This window comes from Melospiza melodia, chromosome 6 (genome assembly GCF_035770615.1).
Source record: "Melospiza melodia melodia isolate bMelMel2 chromosome 6, bMelMel2.pri, whole genome shotgun sequence".
Taxonomy (NCBI): Eukaryota; Metazoa; Chordata; class Aves; order Passeriformes; family Passerellidae; genus Melospiza; species Melospiza melodia.
Genome location: NC_086199.1, coordinates 17,795,977 through 17,819,009, shown reverse-complemented (window position 1 = coordinate 17,819,009; position 23,033 = coordinate 17,795,977). Strand labels below are relative to the sequence as shown.

Here is a 23,033-nt window from a genome sequence, read left to right as displayed (position 1 = left end):
TTTTATCTTCATTACACAGATTTATTCAGTATTCACTCCATTATTTTCCCTGTATTATTCATCATCTCAGCTAATGGTTTCCTGTATAAATGGAGGTGTCATTCCTTTTATTTATCTCCCTTGTTAAACAGCTGAACATGTATGAAAGTCAGACATTTGACATCTATATACACTTTTTATTTGCTTAGGTGTATTTGCGCTTGGATCAGCCTGTAACAGCTTTGAACCTTTTCAAGCAAGGGTTAGAGCGATTTCCTGGAGAAGTGACTCTTATTTGTGGAATTGCCAGAATCTATGAGGTATGCACCCACTCTGCAATCCTTATAGGGGCCAAATGTAGCAAAGAAAAGAGGCAGTAGTTGAATATAACTAAGGTCATCAAAACCCAACTGTGCTGATTTTCAGTGTCACTAATGCAAACAGGTAACTTTCCACAAAGGTAGCAAGGTAGTGTCAGGGGAGCCCTGCAGGCTTATTTGTTTCAGCAATTAATCACACCAGTGAGATCCCATTTGCCCTTGGCATGCAGAAGCAAGTCCATATTAAGTCAAGTTGTCCAGATGTTGTCCTTGCTAGTTTATATGTATTTCATCATACTAAAACTGCTCAAGTCACCAACCAGCAAAATTAAACAGCAAAATAATTAATTTGTCTGTGTTGTTTTTATTAGTACTATGTGTTGTCATTTGTCTTTAATGCTCTGAGAGCAATTAGAATGTGAATGTTCTTAGTTAGGAAGTAAATGTTGTATGAAGTAGGATTAGTTATAAAGTACTTTCAACTTAGCATGATAACCATGTATTTTATATTTTAAAATTGTGTATTTTCATGTCAAACGGTGGATTTCATATTGTTTCTGCGCTGAAAGTTGGTCAAGTGCTATTCTAGAACAAATGTTCAAAACAAAGTAATGAATTTTTTTTATGTTTGTGTCTGTATTCATGCTTGGCATTCTATCCTGTTCTCATCATTCTCATCTAACCCCTAAGCCTTAATCCATTTTCATATTAAATCCTTTTTGTCCTTCAGCAAGAAAAAAACAGCTGCATAATTTTTGGAACCTTTTCTTTCTGAATTGTTGAATAGTTTTTAATATAGATGTTATTTTCCAGAACCATACAAAACATTGCATAACTCTTTAAGGAATTATTAAAGAGCAGAATATATTTGACAGGATCTAGTTTTGCACTGACACTTGAATGAAGGATTATAGCTTCATTAGCAAAGATTTGCACTGCAGCATAGGGTTGCTTTTATTATATAGACTCACAAGTGGAATATTTGTATCAGACATCTTAATCAGAGCTTTTCTTCTCAGTCACTAACTTTTGACAGTACAAAGAGTTATAGAAAGTTTTTGGTTTAAAAAAACTGCGTAATTTTTAAAGCGACTGCTTAATTACTATTTCCTTGAACCACAATAAATCCTCTTTTTTTGCAGCTAAATACACTGTTGGGGTTATATAAAAGCTTATTCTTTAGTTGTGTTGGGAGCACATTGTATCTACAGCACACAGGTAGAAATTATTCTTATATAAACATATATATAAGAAGCAAGTTTAATCTTTTAATATTTTTTTTCTTGTGGGGATAGGTTCTCAGGGACTTGTACTCCTCAGAAACAGTGCAGTGTCATTTCTAGCAGTGAGTTTACCCTAATTCATCTTCCAAGTAGCACACATCCAAGCATACATTTATATGCAGTACAGTTCTCTTAACTGTCATATCCTAGGTAGTACAAGTTTTGGTAAATTCATAATTCTGGTTTTCAAAGGCACATAATAGTTTTTCATATGTAATTATATTCTCGTTTCTGTTCAGAGCAATTAATGACTTGATTTAAAAAACACTGAAAATAGTTGAGACCTTGTCTGGTGAAGTCCGTCTGTTCTGTGTTACCATGCTGGAAACTGACTGCACAGTTCTGGGTGTCACAAGACATTGTGCAAGAAGGGGCAATGTCTCTTGCACGTGGTGCTGCTCCAGCAGGGTCCCCAGGTCACAGGGTCACAAATCCTGTCAGTGAACCTGATCCAGTGTGGGCTCCGCTCCTCATGGGGCCACAGGTCCTGCCAGGAGCCTGTTCCAGCACAGATTTGCCACAGGGTCACAGCCCTCAGCAGGGTCATCTGCTCCAGCATGGAGCTTCTCCACAGGCTGCAGGTGGATCTCTGCTCCCCTGCTGACCTCCACAGGATTCGGGGGCACAGCTGCCTCCATGGTCTTCACCACGGGCTGCAGGGGAATCTTGGCTCTGGTGCCTGGAGCAGCTCCTGCCCCTCCTTCTGCACTGACCTTGGTGTCTGCAGAGTTGTTCCTCTCACATATTCTCACTCTTACATCTGTGCAAAAAACTTCTTTTCCTTTTTAAATCTGTTATATGTTATCACAGAGTTTTAACTATCTTCTCTGATGAGCTCAGTCTTGAGGCCAGCAGTGGGTTCATTCCAGAGCCAGCTGGCATTGGCTCTGTTGGATGTGGAGGAAGATCTGGAAGCTTCTCACAGAAGCCACCTCTGTAGTCCCCCTTCAGCTTCCAAACTCAATACAACAGGCTGTCTCTTTTTCTAAAAAATAAAAACCAAATAAATTTCTTGTTGTGGCTGTGGCATAGAGTTAATTTCAGGTAAAGATACTACTAATAAATCAATATGCATTCCTCTCATGGATATGTGTGTTGTTTGTGAAGATGCCAGACAGTGGTGTTGAATGGTACAAACAGAGAACTTTAAGAGTATATATAATTAATCTCAGTTGGGTACTCTACCGGGCATAGATAAAGCACTCTGTAGATTAACATTTTAATGAGTTCCACATTAAAAATAGGTGATAAACAGTAGAAGTAATTGGAATTTTTGTTCAATTGTGTAGGAAATGAACAATATCTCCTCGGCTGCAGAGTACTATAAGGACGTGTTGAAACAAGACAATACACACGTGGAAGCCATTGCATGCATTGGCAGTAACCATTTTTATTCAGACCAACCTGAGATAGCTCTGCGGTTTTACAGGTATCTGTGCTTAGGGACAGGGAGGGAGGGGGAACAGAATATGTGAGAAGGTAATATACATGTTTGATCATTTTAATGGAGGAAAAAAATTAATTAGGAGATTGGCATAGGAGTAGGAATGAGCATTTGGACAAATGTTACCATAAAATCCGTGTAACAACATCTGTATGTTTTTGTACAATGATAAGTACATCACTACAAACTTGAAATTGTTAGATGGGGAGCATGTAGAAGTATCAACATAGATTATCATTCAACCAATAAGCAAGGAAAGTTCTTTCACAGCATGAGGCAGTTTGAGAACAGTGGATCTTGCCCTCAAATTCAATTGCATACAGAAGGCACAAGGACTTCCTCTGTAGCCCTTACTCCACCTGAAGTGACCAGGTGTTGTGACCACAAAATCCCTGACTTGGAATGCTGGGCTTCCTGTGTGTTTTACTGAAAGCAGTGAAAAGATAGTGTTAACACTGCTGCTTGATTTTTATTTCAATACAGTCAGAGTGCAAAGGAGCCTGATGTTCCCTCCCTAAGAGCAGATTAAGTCAGCAAGAGCACTATCATCACATTTCTGTTGGACTTGAGCTCCTTGGTGCTTTAAATATGAATAAACAGAATTTTTATAATACATCTCCATTTTAAAAGACACATTAAACAATATCAATGTGAATCAAAATCTGAGTTATGCTTGATGTGTAAGATTAATATACATTCACCTCTAAATATACTATTACTAATAGAGCAGTACTGAAGGATGGGAGTGAAGCAAAAAATTGAAGTCTTAAGAATTATATAAAGTAACTGCAGCAAACTACAGCTTGATTGATGTTGAGGGATTGGAAAGAGGAAACAGAAAGTCTGCTACATCTGTCTTACAGTAAAGTCAGATCATGTCACCCAGTCAAGAAGACAGAAGTTACTAATTTATGCAGACTTGTGCACGGTTGTGATTCTAATAAAAAATACCTTGCAGTGTCCTTCACGAAACTAACAAGCGTAGGATTGTAACACTTGGTTTTTATACCCTCTCAGAATAAGGAGAAAGGAGGAGATAATTTTGTCTTTTAGAGTAGAACTCTTTGAAATTAGTTAAAAAAATATAAAACAAATGTTTTCTTTCAATCTAGACGGCTCCTGCAGATGGGTGTTTATAACTGCCAGCTCTTTAACAATCTGGGCCTGTGTTGCTTCTATGCCCAGCAATATGATATGACACTATCTTCATTTGAACGGGCACTGTTTTTGGCTGAAAATGAAGAGGAGACAGCAGATGTGTGGTACAACTTGGGACACGTGGCTGTGGTATGAAAAATAATAACCATCTTTCTGAATAAGTAAAATTTATTAAAAATGTAAAAAAATAACTAAGAAGAAGTAATTTCCCTTCTTGGAAATACAAAACTTGATAATGTACAGGATAAAGTCCAGTACAGATGGAATGTTTATTTGCACTTCAGTGGGGAAGAAGCAGCATGAGAAAAAACTCTGTACTTTACAGAATGTGGCTTTCTCCTGCTTAAAGATGCTCACTCCCCGCTACCTTTAACCTTCCCATCTTTCTAAAAAAATTACAACATTCCTTGAAGGCCTTGGCTGCAAAATAAGCTAATCTGACAAAAAAAAAAATTCAAGATATTTTTCTAGGAACTGTTATTTGTTTTACATGGAGAATTAGACTGATTCTTTTGTCATAAAAATACACATTCAGCCCCAAGTAGCCAATACTAAAGCACTAAGTAGGTCATTGTTGAGAAGGTATTTTCCTCTGTCTTAAAGGCAGCTATAGAAATATTGTGTAGTTGTATGATAAACTTTGTTACATTTCTACACAAATTTTCTTACAGTCTTGCCCATTTTTGCAGATGTTCTGCAAGAAGTTGTGTTGGATTTTTCTTTAGCTACATGCCCAGAATAAGTTTGCTGAATGAAGTTTTTGACATGAGTTTTCTAACATGAGTTGTTTTCATTTCCTGATAATGATTTGAGTCAGACACACAACTGCAGCTAGGATAAACACAGTAATTTATACTGCCTTAAAGATTGAAATTTGAACTGATGTGCCTGTATTTTTCAGCATTTGTCACTTTTGATGTTTAACCTGATGCTGTGTCAGTGTCAGTCTTAACACTACAGTAGTATTAGTCAGCTGCTCCATCATTCAAGAGTGAATCTTCCTTAACTTAAATATGTGTAGAGACAGAGAAGCAAGATGACTTCCCCTGGAGACATCTCAGTTTTTCTTACCCTGCTAAGACAGTAGCAGATAGCATAGTCTTTAGATGCCACTTTAATAATCCAAAAGTTAAATTAGATGAAGTGACTATCTCTTGAAGCATGGAAGTTTCTGCTGGAGAGAAATGATTCTGTCTAGAGAAAGAATAAGGAAAAAACGAGAGGATCTGGGAAGAAAGCACATATGCTTCTGGTCAGCATGTTTTTATTGTAATTTGCATTCCACTATGGGTGAAAAGATACTCCAAAAACAAAAACAGATGCATGTGGTTTCCAATCTTTTCACAAATGAAAACACAGTCTTTCTTTTAGGGCATAGGAGACCTGAATTTGGCTTACCAGTGTTTCAAGCTGACCTTAGTCAACAATAACGACTACGCAGAAGCTTACAACAACCTGGCTGTGCTGGAAATGAGAAAAGGTCACACTGAACAGGTCAGTGCTGGATCCCAGCCTAGGGAGAATGCTCATTTAGGCATTTTGTATTTAACAAACATGTCGTTTCTCTGAGGTGGAGGCATCATGTGAATGTCTAACTTACTGTTACAGGCAGAGAACATGGATGACTATTATACATGTTTTGGTGTATTGTCATGCCATCTCCCATTAAATTGCTTATCCTTTGGCATATCCAAATGAATCATCAAAACAAGCCGGGTTTCCAATAACTTTGCAGTTGTTGAGATGTTTGTTTGTTTGTTTTTAATTGATACCCAAAGCAAACCACATGACTTTGAAATCTTCACTTAAAAGACAACTTTGACTGTATATTCAGTTTATAAATGTAGATAACATACTTTTGTTGGGTGGCAGAAAAGACCAATGAGATTTTCTCTTGAAAGTTGGGCCTTTTTTAGCAAGGAGATCACATTAGAATTTTGTCAGAAAGCAACACGTTCTTGATAACCACCTTTGCATCAATAATCTTGGTGGTTCATCTTGCCCAATGTGAGTATACTGAGTGTATTGTGCTTAGATATATAATTGACATGCATGGTGGAATAAATGTAACCATTTTTATATACATGCAGGGAAATGTGTTGTTTGGGCAGTTTTGGACAGAACTAATGTGGGCTTGTTTTAGACCTCATGAGAACAAGCTAATTTGATGGATTCATGTATACATCATAGAGCTAAAATAAATTATAAATACCTTTTTTAAGAGCAGATTGTCTTAGACAGAAGTTAACTTTTTTCAGATAACCTAGCAATTACCATGGAAACACTGAAATCAACCTAGAACTGGATGTTTCCAGTGACAGATAAACTTTGGGTTTAGTTTCAGTTTCATAATCACTAAATTTTTAGACATTTGATTCCCTAGTGGAGCATACCCTCAATTGTGGAAGTTCTGGTTGCTCATAACTAGCACTGCAGAGCCTTTCCATTAGAATATCTTCCTGCCTACTTTAGTTTTTAGCTTAAAATTTTCAGGTCTTTTCTTGTATCACATGTATAATTAAAAATTGAGATAATTTTAGCAATAAAAATATGCACAGAAGAATAAAAAGGGATGATATTTTGCTTATTTTGGATTTTATTTCACAATGATCTTTCATAAGTACTGTTGCATGTACTCAGATTTTTCAGATGTAGGAAGTTTTAATAAGTTCCTAGCTCGGTCTCACCACAGTTTATAGTTACTTACACAGTTTATAGTATAGAAACTTTTATTTTTAAAGGTTTTGGAATTTTCCCCATTAAGTTCTGCATTTTTTTAGTAAAATCTTTTACAAGTGGACCTCAATTCTGCATTGGATTTACAGCATGAAGCTATACACTCTGATACTTAGAGTATCAGAGTATATAGTTCTCTGAGAACTTAGTTTGTTTTACCTTTTAATGCCTCTATTTTGCTAGTGAGGAAAAAAACCCTAATTTTATTTAAATGTTTGAGTGTGAAAGTTGTCATTTATATGATAAAATTTATGGTTTCAGGGATGCTTAAGACAGAGCTGTCAGAGACAACAGATAAATACAGTGGGGTGTTCTTTTTGAGTTTTATTTCATTTATGTGATGTATTGTCCTCAGGGTTTAAAATTGAATTGCTTAATACAGTATGTCCCAATAATTTTTTTTCCTGACTTAACCAAAAGTCTTTATTCATTTCAATGTTATTTGATTCTGTTATGCCTACACTATTGATGTAACCATTTTGAAAATGGCTTTCTTAGTAATGACTTAGTAAACATAGGATGATTTCTTTGAAGGATTATGAATATTGCATTAGATTCTTGTTACTCTCTCTCCCAGATGTCACTATATTATTTTTTTCATTTCTCTGTATAGGCAAGAGCTTTGCTGCAGACTGCTTCATCATTAGCACCTCACATGTATGAGCCCCATTTCAATGTTGCCATACTCTCAGAGAAGGTAATGCATTATTCTGTTCTTATAATCTAAAAACTGAGCCTTGGTGAGGCAGCTGTTTTTTTACTGTTATTACTAAGAATTCCAGATAGATAAGACAAAAGAATACAGAGTGCATAAACTGAAGGAAAATGCTAAATTACATTTTCATTTTAATACCAGTGTTTTCTTTTGAGAAAAAAATGAGGCCAACTGGCTATGAAGTAACTTTATAATTGTCCAAATGCCTGGAAGATTAACAATTCCATCTACAGTCTTTGCAGTCAGAAGCTTTTTCAGAATGTGAAGTGTAATAATATCATATGATTTACTAGTAACGATAGAAAGAATATCCTTTACTAATAGTATCTTACTGATCTCAAAAGGAAAATCTGTTATTCAGCTTTACAACCTCTGATTTTTTATGTTAGTAATCTATTTCATACAGAGTATCTAAGACACTGTATTAACAGTGTCCAGCATTCCTGTTAATAAGAGCAACTTGTACAAATTTTTTCTTGTTTCTTCACAAGAAAAAAATTGCTTCTTTGCTTGTGCCTACACCTTCATGATTCTGTTATGAATCTGTGTTGTGTGGGCAGCTCCACTCCTACAGATGCTGAAGTACTCACATCAAGAAGGGAATAACCCATTAATTTGTAAATGTATCCTCTTCATTGTGAAACACAAGAGGGTGTTGAATAATTGCATTTCTTACTTACTGTTTGGGGAGTAAATCCTAGTCTGCAGATGTCTTGTTACACAGATTTTGCACAAAGAACTCTCACAGGTTGTGGGAGAAGACAGCCAGCCACATCAGCCAGGTGTTGGTGCAGCGGGTTAATGGAATCCTTAAATTCAATGTAAGGCCATGGTTTACAGAACATGACTTCTCTGGGCAGGACTTTGGCTTTTTCTCCTTCAGAGAATTCTTGCCACGCTGAAGCTCTGTGTTGAGCGATGCACAAGCAAAAAAGGCTCCTGGCTGTCCATAGCTCTTCCTTTCCCCTTTAGGAGTAATCACTTTTAGTAGATGTTGTCCCAATTGTTTGGGTTCTTTTTTGCTGAACCCAGTTTCTGAGATCCTTTCCTTTTAATCCTTCCAAAAAGTTATGCCTATTTAGGAAAATTGAAGTTCTCTAAGTAGCAAACAATTTCTTCTAAGAGCAACAGAGGAGCACCTTTAGTTCTCCAAAATTGTTGTGCATCTCTGTGAGGAAGCAGGAAATCACAGTTGTTTTTTTTTACAAAGGCCTGATGGGTTGTGTTGTGCTTGTTTATACAATAGCACTTCTATGGAGTTTAAAAGCAAAACTTCTATTTTTTATTTCTTCCATACTTCAAGCACTGGGCATGGTGTGTACCTTGTCCATTCTCCAAGAAGTTGGGTGAAATGGGCTATGTTAAGTTGATGTCTTGAATCATCCATTAAAATGACATTTCTGTCTTTCTTATCCCTTGATGTAAGCCTCCAAATGTCCTTACTCTGACTGTTTGCTCTTTCGACCAGCTGTGCTTAAAATTTGTGAGCACCAGAAATGTACTGCACAGGATGCAAAGGGTACAAACACTGCGGTGCTTGGATTTTCAAAATCAGCTTGTGTGTTTTTTACAGGTTGGAGATCTTCAGAGAAGTTACACAGCGGCTCAGAAGTCTGAAGAAGCATTTCCAGGCCATGTTGATACACAGCAGCTCATGAAACAGTTAAAGGAGCACTTTGCTATGCTCTGATAAGCAAATTTTTTATTATGTAAGAAGCTAGCCAGAGCAAATGTCCCATATACATTTTGAGAGCACCAGCTCAAAGTAGATGAACTATACTTTATGCATTCCTGTGGCAAAGCTTGTGTTACTTTGAGTAGCAAGAAAAGATTGAGTTTCAATTTCTTATCATCTTAAAAGATAACACTTATTCAAATGCAGCTAGAAAACTTTGCAGCTATGTACACAAGAGATTACAGAAAAGGGTTTTTTTTCTGACTTTTATGCAGAAAAAAAGTTGGTTTTAAACATTCCCATGTGACAATCTCTGAAGAAACAGAATAAAAATACTTCCTAACTGGTTTTCAAGTTGGCTTTTGATAGTATACTTTCTAAATGAATGTGAGGTTTTAAAATTAAAATACTTAAAAAGAATTTTAAATACATATGTAAAGCAAAATTTCTTATATTCCTTGTACTGTATGAGTTAAATAAATTCAGTTTGTATGGTTTGTCTCATTTGTGTATGTAAGTTAAATTACATTCTTATTGCCATGAAAATCTGAGTTGATATTCATAACATTTTGAGAGACTCCACAGAACTGGTACAAAATCACATAAATTCATGTGTTCCTCTCTACCCAGGAGGTAGATTTATTCTGGGTCTCAGTGAGGGAGAAGGGCATTCAGAAGCTTGCAGAATTAAGAACTAATAGTTGAGAACAAGGCTTTGATGGGGTGATTACATGTGCTACCACATAAGCACTATTGCTAAATAAATATTTGGATCAATCTAACTATAGGAACACTACTACTAAAAATAAATGAGGACTTTCTGTCATACTTTGTGTTTTAGCTAAAAGGAATAAATTTGCATGAATTCCAAACCTGACCTTTTTAAAAGACCTTTAAGAAATGTGGGATGTTAAAGCAATCTGAAATGGGACACCCTGAAACAGACCTTTGAAATCTTTTTGTGTTTCTCTGATGTATTAGGTGAATGTCTTAGCTTAAGGGGCAACCCTAAACATGTTTATGAATCTTATGAGTCTCTTTTTTTCAGTATTTGTTATTTCTCCACCCTCTTCTTTGACAGTTGTAGCTGGTGAAGGTGGATGCTGGGGAGCTTAGAGAAGTGTGCCCACAGGTTCCCCCACAGAGCATTCTGTAGGTGGCAGAAACACTCATTAATTGCTGTCACATGGTGTGAAGTGCAAAAGCATTATTGGCTGAATAGATGCAGCATCTTTTATGGAATTTTATTTTGTCCATTTTCATTTTATATTATGGGAAATTCATCGCAATCTATTTAAAAGGGGATCTTAGTTACCAGTAATTCTCATTAGTTTTTGCTGGCTGCCAAAATGCAAGAATTTAGAGAAAAGTTCCATCCTTTGATCTGTGGTATTTATGTCTTTCCAGCTTTCATTACTAAACTTAGAGAGGTACCAGAAAAAAAAATTGTCTGAGCAGTTTAAACACAACTGTTGAGAATTTTTGAATGTCATATTATCAACTTGAAGTAATTTTCAAACTGCTTAGTAAATAAGCCTATTTCTATATGAGCTGGAACAGAAATGAGGAATGTGACTGCAGTTTTTAATCCATTGTGGCTGCTTGATAGTTCCACATAGGTGCTTATAAGATGTCACTTACTGTGTTCACTGCTCAGGTTGATGATCTGAGTAACTCTCTTCTAGCAAACAGTGCCCCTTACAACATGGATCCAAATTCATTGTTCTTATTGGGAAATGCATGAAGATCCAAAGGGAAAAGGATTATGTGTGTTAAGGAATCCTTCACACAATAGGCTTGTGCAAATCAGATGTTAAAAAACTTCACCTTCTCCCCCGCCCCCCCAAAAAATATACAAAGGTCTAAACAAGGATTAAAACCTTTTAAACTCCCTACTCTGCAGCTTCTGCAAGCCATTCCAAATTGATCTTCGGTGGTGTATTTTGATTGCCCTAAAAGGCAGCAGCAATTTGCTTTGTTGATCTTTTTGCCCCAAAGCAAGGGTCTGACAGTATATTTTTCACAATTAGCACGGTACCAATGAAATCAAACGTGGTGATGAGCGCACAGCACAGTGCAACAGCAGATGAATCGGCAGGCCGTTGGTGCTGGAAGAACCTTGGGTTTCATTGTGGTTAATTGGGAGTGAGCCGCAGCCAACGCCGGCCCCGCAGCCTGGGGCAAAGCGCCCGCGGTCACTGGGGGCGGCAGCGGCAGCAGCGCGCTGTGAGCACAGTGACCCTGGCAGTGCAAACAGCTCTTCTGGAACACAGAAAACATTTTTTCTCCAACCTCTAGTACAGCTCCATCTCTGACCGGCATTTACAAAGCCTCTTCAGAGTAGAGAATAGAATACAGTTTTAAAAACCCACAATTTTTTAATCTGCAGTGCTAATGGTTCCACAGCAAAGCTGCCTGGAGGAAAGCTCAAAGCAGATGTGTGGGAGATCTTGAAGTTTCTGTGTCCCTGTACAGTTTATGGCTGTTGCCATCAGTTTTATCCTTCATGACCATCCTTCTTGCTTGGGTCTTTCTAATGGATGAATCCAATTAAAAGGTGATAATGTAGGGTTGGGTTATTAAAGGAGTTTGATTCTTCTGCTGGATGTTATAGCCACAGCTGTTATAGCCACAAAACTGTGGCTGAAATGAATGACAATTCACATTTAAGGGGTGTGGATGATTTTGGCTGCAAAAAGCAGCTTCAGAAGTTGTACAGAGACAGTTTGCCATTAGGTGCCAGTTCGTCAGTGTATGACTGGACAATTATCCAATTTTGTTACTGCTCATGCTGCTGGGTTTTTTTCTTTGATTGCTTGCTGTCTTTGAAGACTAGAAGGAGAGATTTTTTTGGGTCATTCAGTCTTATCTCTGGTATGACAAGCCAAGGTTTTTAAGCCAGGAGCTTCTTCTAATAAACTTATTTTGTACTTGAGTAGCTATTACCTGCTGGAGCAGCATCAAGTTTTGTGAAAGATTTTGTATTTAGTATCTCTCACTACCTACCACATGTTTGTCTTCTTTCTGATGGATGCTTTCAAACTCATTCATGTCTTTCCAGGCTTAACACACCCTCAATCAGTGGGTGCTCAGCGTGGGTCACAGATTAGTACTGAACTGCTATCCCACCATCATGGGGGACAAGAGAGCATGTGGTGAGTGTAGAATGCAAAATGCCCCTTTCTCTGCAAATGAGAACAAAATTAAGTTTCTCTTTGTGCCTTAGAAGATGAATAAGGCAAAAGCTAAGAAAATTTGATATTCAAGTCATTTACAAACTTCTATCTCCAGTGACTCTCCAGTAGCATTTGAATTCCTGTGCTGGTAAGGTGGTGTTACTAGTTTTCCTGAATAGCAGAGTTTTTAGAGTTAATCAGTGCTCAGAAACTGCATATACTCAGAAGCATCTGTAAACAGGTTAAATCTGGAAGATATGCCACGAAAGCAATTTTTATTGCAAAATTATCAAGTACACGTCCCCTGAATTACGCTGAGTAACTGAAGGAGCTATACAGGTACTATATGTACTTTCATTCTGTTGATTACTTACAGCAATTGCTTAGTGCACAGCCTTCTCCTTGTGTTTTGTTTACTAAAAGGTCATAAATATTTAGTTGAATAAGATTTCCTATTTAGATACTAAATCTGAATAAAATATGTAAAAAAATCAAGCCAATGAGTTCATTGCAAAAAAATCTTCCCAACACATAGTGCATTTTGTTAATTGCGTATAAGAATATATAAACCCATAAAAACGTGGGAGTTTCGCCCATATCCTGCTTGCTTTTTGACAGGTATTTCCAGTGAAACCAATTATAGTGTGACAAAGATTAGTCTTGAAGCCATTAGAAATGAGACACAAGAAGAAGCAGCAGGATGCAAACCTTGCTCAGCACTATGGAAAGGGCAAAGTCATTAAGAGCCAGGAAGCTTGGTTCCAGCAAGTAGACCACCCCAACAGTTTCATCTCATTTTCAGCTTATTCAGTTTACATAACCATAAAGTAATTGCCAAGATTCTTCATTTCAGCTTTGGTATAATTTTATACTACTATCAATTCCATATTTTTTTAAGTCTACATACTTTTATAATACCAAGCACCTTTAAAGGTATTAAATATATTGACTAATTATCCTTTCCAGCAATAAATTAGATCATGGTAACCAAGGGTCATCCATCAAGAGACTGGACTAATGGTATGTGAGAAACCACTCAAAAGCCAATTTAAAAGCAGCCCTGGACTATTTTTATTCCTGTGAATTGCCATAAACCAACAGTTCAGGGTTCAGATAAAAGCACAGTGTTGTAAAGTGTATGGTCACTGACTGTCTTTTTAATTGGTAGATCAAAACAGATGCACATACCTTTCCTAGTTTTCAAGAATGCAATTGTTAGTTCTTCCAGAGATACTGATGGGGGAGGTACAGTAGAAAAAAATTGATAGCCCCTGACTTCTGCCTGCAGTCCTGCAATGTCTGATGGATAGGCTTAATGTGCTGTCTACTAAGCCTTGATTTATTAAGGTATTCAATGGTAGCTACCTGAATGAATGTGAGATTTGAAATTCGATATAAATCCTGGGAAGGTTGGTTAATAAGCAGACAACCACATTTATCAAAAATCTCGGCAGTACAGACATGGCTGTCATTATTGCATATGTGGAAGACATCCACAAATAGCCTGTGTCTTTAAGTAAGGGAGTTACTGTAGACAGGGAAGGAAGTAATTCTCCAAGAGTACCTTAGACCCCAGTCTAACAGGACACTTGGAAGGGTAGGTGGAATGGGAGATCCTGTTTTGCAGGGGTATGTGTCTATTAGCAAAAATAATTAATATAATAGCAAATAAAATGTGGCTACTTATAAATGACTGATATTCTTTACACTTTTCAGCCACACCCCTGACAGTCTTTATAATCTTTTTTTTGCCAATGTGTATGTATTTATCAAACTTGAACTTTTAAGCAATTACAAGCGAAATTCACAATTTTTCAAACCACTGGCATTACGTATGTGACAAGTCTCATACAGTCTACCAGAATACAACAGCCTCTTAAGGGAAAAAATCAGACATACTCAGCCATCTCAGAAAGTGACTCTAATTAAGCTGAAGCTTCAGATGATCCAATGCCTTTAAAATGAAAAAAAAAATCACTACCAGAATAAACACCTTTCCAGTTAGATAAAAACTTAAAATTCTTGGAAAAAAGTCCAAGTAAAGACAAGTGATTCTGAAGGGAAAAGAGAGTTGTTCCTTGGGGTAGCCTATGGCTCATGTCACATCATCACCTGTAACTTCGTATCATGTTATCTTGGTGAGCACTACTGTGCTGCAACATAAGCCAATGACACATTGTAAAGTAACAGAAGCTGTAAGCAAAATCCCTTCAGGCTAAATATCTGTCATTTCTGGGAAAACATGGTAATTCAGGCACAAATCTCTCAAATGAGAAAGAGTAAGAGGAAGCTGGGAAAGTGTTACTTAGATTGAAAACAATATTTTCATGTAATACTAAAAGGCACCTTTGGGCCTTTTGGAGTTTATCCCATAGCAGCATAGCCAGCTTTGTCAAGATTAGGTTCTGTTCCAACTCAATATCATTTATAACAATGTGCAAACAGACAAACTTTACCCATGCAGGTCTGTTCCAGCACCCTGAGGAAAAACAAACACTCTTGTTGTGTGGGATTCTAAGATGTACAAACTATAAATAAATTCTCCTTTCTCCTCTGGAAGTCCCACTTTAGTTCAGGTTCAGAGAAGCACGGCAGGTAGTTTGACAGGCTTCAAATAGTTTGTGGTGTACCACAGGTCTATTTGTCTTTAATGGCTCCTCAGAGTGCCATGCTCCTGGGAGCTGTGCCATCCTTGTCTTCATGACCATGGATATTTGCAGGTCCGTGCTAGGCATGGTCGTAACATTTTGCTGTCCCTTCAGGAGTTCATATCATCAGATGTGGTGAATATAACAAAGTCGCAAAGAAGCTAAATACAAGAAAGATGAGGGCTTCTTTCATGCTTTTTTCTCCATGCATACCCATAGCAGTTGTCAGTGGTGTGCTTCCCATCACTTGATTATACCTGAATAGTAGAACAATTTTCTTTCATCAATCCTGATTTCAGGAGTTTGTACCAATGTTTTCATCTGTACTTAGATGACAAAACTGCTTCCAGCAGAGAAACTATAGCTATAATAGCCCCTCATAGCTGCTGAGAAACACAAGCACTCTCAGGCTGAGTGCGTCTCACCAGGCAAGAAGTCAACCACCCTGTGGTGCTCCCAGCTGCAGTCAGATCTGCTCTCCTACATGGATAATCTTCAAGGCAGATTTTGATTCAGCCTTAAGCAGCTAAAGGTACACATGATATAAACCTCAGCAGACAGCCCAGGACCTTGTTTCAAGACTGGTCTTACGCTTGAAATAAAGTTGTTAAGCGATGTGGGTGCCCCAACATTGGGAATATCTCCGAAAGGCTTGGAGGCTGCCACTTCCCTTGGCTGGCACACTGCTGCCACTGAGGAAAGGAGAGAGCTGTCCCCCTCTCCTGGGAGTTACAGCCCAGCTATGTGGCAACTAGTGTAAGAAATTCCTTCAGTTTCTGCAGTAATACTTGCATTTGAGTTTTCTTTAAAACTAATTTAATACTAATTTTAGTTTTCTTTAAAACTGACCTGAAAATGGGAACCATTCTGGTCTCTGTGAAATCCATCCTTGAACCAGACACAATCTGAGATGCCAGGTAACCTGGGAATTACTAATGAATGATAAGTGAGGTTTCTCCTCTTTTCTCAGATTTTATGACCTAGTTTCATTTTTTCTCTCGGGATGTGTTCATCCTGCCTTGCTGCACTTGCACTCTCTGTGACTTCATGTTCTGTTTTCAGGCAATTTGGTCAATATTACCCCAAAATATTCTCTTCCTCTTCCAGCTACTGAAAGCCTGGCTCTTCCCAAAGAAATGCACTTCTCAGACAGGCTTCACCTCCATCCACTCAAGCTGTCACCATGCCAAGGCCAGCTTTGCAACACAGCTACCAATAACTCTGGAAGTTGTTCAGATTTGCCATTTACTTGAAGAGAAATGAGAACAATCCATTTTGTCTGGGCTTGTCATCTGGAGGCTTTGGGTTTGTCCTGTGGATACATTTGAAAAGCAAATTAAATTTCATTTAATTGATCATGCTGATTAAGGGGAATTTCGTCTTTTTTCAGCCTGATAACCTGTATTTAATCTGATGCCCTTTTTCTGTATTCTGGAGGTTGAGAAGACCACAGCTGTAAACATGAGGAGCATTAACTTCTATGTGTCTCAGCTGCCTCCTGTTCTAACACACTGGCAACTCCAGAACACTGAAAATGTCTGCAGTTTCTAAAATGTATAATGATAGAGACTGCTTAGAGCAATCTTCCCTGAGTTCACAGCAGCCCTGTCAAATCACCCCTGCTAAGCATGAGACCTGCTATCTGGGCACCGTCCAGCCCCATCTCCTCCACAGTGCAGGTTCTCTGCAGCAGAGCAGCTGCCCAGCCAGGAACCCCCACAGCCTGCACAAGACACTGGGGCTTCATGCTGTAGTTCAGAGTTACAGCCATGGGGCAATAATTTCCATATTATTGGTATGTAAGAATTACACAGGGTTTCTTCCACGCCATTCCACTTTCTGGTTGACAGCTCTCATGCCTCCTTACATTGTGGCATATTGTCTCTGTGATTGTATCCTTTTTGTCACCCTCCTCCCTAGCGTTGGACTGTCCAAAAGGAACAGGAGCTAAAACATGGGTACAGGGTGGAGTTCAGTGCAGTAGCCTTTGAACGTGCTAATGGGATGTGAAGCAGGGCTCCTGTGAGCTGAGTGATGCAATCACAGCCACTGAGCTGCCAGGGGAGGAAGGCTCATCCAAACTGCCTGACGCTTCTCCAGGGGTGGCTGGAGAAGTACTGCTGAGGGTCAGTGGGGATTCCTGAACCTTGCAGAGCTCTGTGAGGCTCCCCTAACAAGTTTTAGTCATATTTGATAAAGAATATTGGGGAACAATCACATGTTGGGATCACAGAATTTGGTCTAGTCATTAGAATAGAGACCTAGAAAGGGGAGGATGGGTATCTGAGGCCCAGCTAGGGCTCCCAGCTTCAGCATGTTGTGCTTTTCTATGTCTCCATTTCCATACATGTAAAATAAGGCTAATGGAATTGTTGCTGCTATTATAATAAATGAATTATTATAATAAATGATTATTATAAATGAATGCGTTTTCTGTCAGCTGACCCCATTTTTCAATGCTTCCACCCAGTGACCACTGATGTTTTCCCATGAACAGTCCTCCCTAAGCAATGGTGAGAGGCAGTGTGCAGGGGGGTGACAGGACAGAATTCTTACAGGATTTTGTCTTTGATTTCCCTCAGTAACACTCACAAGCACTGAGAACAAAATCTGTGCATGGAGCTGGAGTGCTGCAGGCACACTGAGCTCTCAGAGCTTCTCCTCCTCTTGGACAAAGGCAACATCTTCCCTCGCCTGCCGTCACCTCCCATTAATGTCAGCAAAGTTCACTTGCTGCAGCTTCTGGAAGTGCAAAACTAATGTGCTCCTGAGGAGGGAAATGAGGCCATTTATTTGCCTAATAAGATAATGCTAACAGTGCAAATAGCAAGTCGGGTTTCAGAAAATAGCATTTCTTTTTGAATCATGCAAGAGGTCCTCTTCATTTTATTTATTCACAGGGCCTGAATCAACAGCTGCCCAGACAAAGATATTTAACAAGAGCAAACACAAAGGAGGTTGTTCACCCTGGGCTTCAGATACAAATAGAGAAGAAAAAGGAAAATGTCAAATCTGCATAAACCCTGTATGGCTCCCTGGTGGGTATAAAAATACCTCTTTTGAATACCATTTCGTAATTCCAAAAAGTTGAGGTAACCTTTTCTTACTTTCAGCAAATATTTCCCTTCTAATCTTAATGTCATGTTTCACTTGCTCAAACTACTATCAAATCCCGAATCCATACCTCATTCTGTTGTGCAGATCTTACATCCATTCTATTTATTCAAAAAACATAAATGTTTTATTGTAATATCTTTATTACAAAATACAGAAAATATAGGCTATTGTTCACTCTGAAAATATGTAATGAAGGATGGCAAAATAGTTGCTGGTGGAATCAGAAAACTTCTAAGTGATTATAAATGCCTGATAAAGTAAATAAGATTGTGAAACAAATATAGGAAAAGAGCATACTGCCCCAGAGGGAAAATGTGCTCCCTGGGTAACTTCTGCTTTCATAGAGATACAAGACTTTGTAAAGAAACAAAATAGTTTTGTGTCAAAGAAATTATTCATATGGCCATTACTTGGCACAGACTTCTCTTCATGCTCTTCCACAAACACACAGAGAAAAAAGTTGGCTGTTCACCAGATTATGAAAAATATCAGAATATTCATTAAATCTTCAGAGAACTTTGGCTGCAGCTCAGAGAGATAAAGAGAGTGTATCACCTCTGGAAGGAGAGGCAGGTAACCTGAGGGGGACTACAAGGTTATTGTGAGATTATATCTTGAAGGTATCTTCTAACCTTGATGGTTTTGTGATTCATATAATCCATTTTATGGGCAGGTTTTGCAGCATATATAACCCTCAAGTCAATAGAAGGCTGCAGAACAAGAGCTAACAAAATATTTCCTGTGAAAAGGATAGTGGTTTGAGAAAGGGAACTGTTTATTTCATGCAGCTATAACTTATGGTCAGAAAACCCCTTGTGAGTACTGGAGTGTCATCCATCAGCAGCTGGAGTCCTGACAGCTTTTCTAGTGCTATATGAATAGCAAATCACCTGTTGTCACCATCTGGATCTCAGCTCCTGGGGGAAGCCTGCTGGCCCCAGGAGAAGGTGGGCATTCATCATGATCATCTTCTCCCTGACACTCCCTGGCCCCTCACAGACCAATGCTGGAGACAATTTCCATGCACCTCCTGCTGAATACAGGCAGAACAAGCTCTGGAACAGCTTAAATAGCAGCAACATGAGAAGGAAGCAACATAATTTGACAGGGGGATTTAAAATAGAACAGGTTCTCCTACATGCCTCTTTATCAAGAAAGCCCACTACTTTTTGGGGAAGTGTTTAAATGCAGAAATTCATTGCCTCTTTGAAACGTGATCTGATAATAAACACAATTTTGGGAGAAGGAAGAAAAGCTCCCAGTTAAAGTGCAGAACCAAAAATAGCATTCTCTGCCTTGAGGATCTCACTGCTGCTCCCTGTGTGGTGCAGTTAGCAGATGCAGAAGGTACAGAATACCTTCATGTGGGCCAGGGCAGTGATACAAGCAAAGGTTGAGATGTGTTTTTTCACAGAAGGATTGCCACTGCCCAATAAGGAGCACAGTCATAGGATACCACAGGTACAGTGCAACTTGATTCAATTGCCCATGAGAAATAAAACAAGGCTGGAAGCTGGGAAGAGGAAATGTCTGCCATTTGCAAACCCAAGCAGCGCAGGGGAAAGGAGGGCAAGTCACGTTCTCCTGCATTCACGGGGCTCAGATTATCTTCTCATTATGCTTCCCAAAATACTGCTTCCCACAGCACTCTGCAGTGCAGCCTACAAAAGTGGAAGTAATCTGGGCTGCACAGTTGACTTCAGCTCTGATAGAACACTTGGTTGTGTTATGTGCAACGCTCATGCTATTGTCAGTGTGCCAGTAAATGTCATTGCTTTTTCTGGGAATATACCATGTCAGAAAATCATTTGGGGTAGGATTTTAATTTTCCATTGGATTCAGAAGCAGCAGAATGCTTTCCTCGACACGTGTTAGCAGATCAGACAAGTCCATCCTTCTGCTTCCCATCAGCACACGGCATAACAGCTTCCAGTCTCAGCAGCTGCAGCTCCCCCATCCATGAGTTAAATCAGCATTTCTGTTATGGCATTTTTTTGCCCCTGCTGTGCAGCACTATGATTTTTCAGGTTTCAACAACAGTGGCGGGAATCCTCAGCATCCAGTCACAGCATTGCACTGGGAAATGTCTTTTTGGCAGCTCCATGTTTCAGGATGATGAGTTCAACAGCCCATGGAGTCCTATGGCATTAGAGGTGCTGGGTCAGTACCCCACTGAGTAAATCTGAAGACCCCACTGGACCAGACTCCAACCAACTCCAGGACAGACAGACAGACACATGGTCCCAGCTACAGAAGCTAAAACTTGGAAAACCAACCCAGCCTGCCTACCTCACTTACCTGTTGGAATGTCCTCTGGGGAAAATTCCCAGGTATTACATCATTTTTGAACACATCACATTTCAAAGTCTCAGCTCTTTGCTCATAAAGCCAACATGGCATAGTTTCTTCACCTACATGGAGTTGTGAAATGAATAATAAATGGATTTGAGTTCATTATCTGAGAGGAGCTATAGAAGTGTGACTTATTTTTAATAATGCATAAGTAATAATTTATTTAACATTTCTCTGTATTCCTCATCAGGTTCCTGAACCTGACTGTGCTTTCCTGCTCCATCTGCAAGTTCTCTCATGAAAGCTGACAATAAGCTTCAAACTTTTTTGTTTATTTTTTTTTCAGGGTAATGAGATACTGTGTCACAGTCATTAAAGTTGTGGCACCTGTGCTGTTAAAAAATAGGATATCAAGTTTACATGGAACAGGATATAACAAGAAATTAAAAGAATCAAACAATTACTTTGTAAACACCATTTGTTCAACCCAGTAACTAGAATTAGTCTTATTTCTCCACAGTGAGTTTTTGCTGTCATGTGGCACATTTGCTTCAAGGCTATGGAGTCCGGATGGAGTAAAATAGACAATTCAAACACTGAATGCTGTGTGCTGCTCTTTCTGCAGAATCAACCTGTGTTTCAGAATGACACAAAAACTCATTAAATGTTTATTTAGATGCCATTCAACTATACTAAAGGAAAATATTTTTCCAGGAGAGAAGAAATAAGTAACAGTGTGTCCTCTCTATAATCTGCATTGCAGGGATACATGTCTGAAGAGAAGCAGGCAAATATTCAGAGGCTGAGCCTGATGCAAGCTGGTGGGCTTTGCCAAGTCAAGCACACAAAGTCCTGAGTCAGCCTCGCCTCCAAAAACAAGCAACTGTAAATAGAAAGCTGTTTGGATCGGTGATATTCTGGGTAATCTGGAGATTTCTGTCTTCTGTAACAGCAAGAAACATCCTGTAGATTTGGTTTCCAATGAAATCTGAGCTTGTTCTCTCGCTGACGGTAAGTGGCAGCCCCTGGGGAGCACCAGGATCCCATTGGGTTGGAGGGAACTGTGGCCTGCTGTTCCTGGCACAAGCACAGGAGCGACTGGTGGCCCCCTAGGCTTTAAATCCAGGTGAGGAGAGGCATGGGTGCCACTTCATGGTTTAGCCTCCCTCAAGAAGGGCTATTTGTATCTCCACACACTAGGGATGTTTGCATCTCCATGGGATGATCCACACACTAGGGATGTTTGACTTTTGCTTGGCAGCACTCACAATAGCTACGGAGCTGCAGCTTTTAAGGGAAGCAGTGCCAGAGTCCAAGAAAGAAGCAGCTAAAAGAGGTTTCTGTTACTGGGAGGCTCGTATTCAAACTGCTGTGTGCAGGAGGGGTATCTCACTATCCTCTGTCAAAGACTTTGAAGCAGACAGACTCCTTACCTGGGCTTCAGCCTCCCCATTAATGCTCTGGTTTAACAGGGAAAAGGAACAAGGAGAGGAGGATACAGGAGCACAGCCAAAATTCATGAGATTATTCAAATTGGTGTGAGAAGCTGTTCAAAGGAGTCACTTACTGAGGTTGATGTAATAATACGACAGGAGCTGTTAAGAAAATTATTGTGTTACAAATATATTGTGTGAAAGGATAACGCTTAGAAAATATTTTCTAAGCAAGGCTTGGAAGCTTATAAATTGTTTACAGCACAACAGCAGTGCTGGAAATAGGAAAAGCAAAGCACCGACTGAAGCACTGAACGTTGCACTGGAAGTCATCAGAAAGTAATTTTTATCTATTATCTATTTAGTCATAGGACCAAAGCAATGGACAGTGTTCTGTGCAGCTTTCGACTGGGAAGGATTTTTTCTTTTGCTGGATTCAGGGAAGACATAATTTCTGTCATTAAACCTCGAGGTTAGATGTGTGGACATGCTGCTTCTGCCTTTTATCCTCTCCTCTAAAAGGATTGCAACCACCTTTCTCTGTTTCTGTGCTCTTCCTTGCCTTTACCCACAACAGGGACATCTTACACAGCTCAGGAAGCACCATGCTGTATTACTCGAGGGGTGTATACAGCCTTTCACACCTGGCTCCTCAGTAGCAGCCGAATGACAAATTAAAAAATGATAATAATAATAATAATAAAAAAAAAAAAAGAGCGAGAGAGAGAGAAACAGCCTAGGGAAAATAAGAAAAAGAAAATAGAAAATAGAAAATAGCAGCTGTTGCCTTAAGAGTATTTTTCTTCCATGCAAGTGTAATCAGAGCTGCAACACGGTTCCCTGGCAGTCTCCGGTAACTAAAGCCAGGCGTGTACCCGTGCCCTGGGCTCTGCCGGGGATGGCACAGGGCTAAGCAAGGGTCAAAAGTTTACGGGCGGCCGTGGCTGTGCTGACACGTGGAGCGGAGCCGGGGCCCGGGCACGCTCCGCGCTCCGGAGGCCGCGGAGCCGCCGGGCCGAGCCCGGCACCGGGAACGGAGCGGGAAAGCGGCCAGCCC

At 39.3% G+C, this 23,033-nt stretch overlaps 1 protein-coding gene across 2 annotated transcripts in view; it reads left to right on the top strand.

Moving 5' to 3' along the window:
* The window catches only part of TTC8 (tetratricopeptide repeat domain 8), a 41,296-nt gene extending 31,482 nt beyond the window's left edge, over positions 1 to 9,814 (top strand). The window contains exons 10-15 of one of the 2 annotated variants that reach the window (XM_063160141.1): positions 189 to 299; positions 2,872 to 3,011; positions 4,139 to 4,313; positions 5,556 to 5,678; positions 7,534 to 7,617; positions 9,209 to 9,814. In XM_063160141.1, the coding sequence (XP_063016211.1) occupies positions 189 to 299; positions 2,872 to 3,011; positions 4,139 to 4,313; positions 5,556 to 5,678; positions 7,534 to 7,617; positions 9,209 to 9,325 (750 nt within the window). In that variant the 3' untranslated portion in view covers positions 9,326 to 9,814. The remainder of the gene's footprint in view (positions 1 to 188; positions 300 to 2,871; positions 3,012 to 4,138; positions 4,314 to 5,555; positions 5,679 to 7,533; positions 7,618 to 9,208) is intronic. The other variant, XM_063160142.1, reaches the window with a different exon arrangement.
* Positions 9,815 to 23,033: the final 13,219 nt, after the last annotated feature.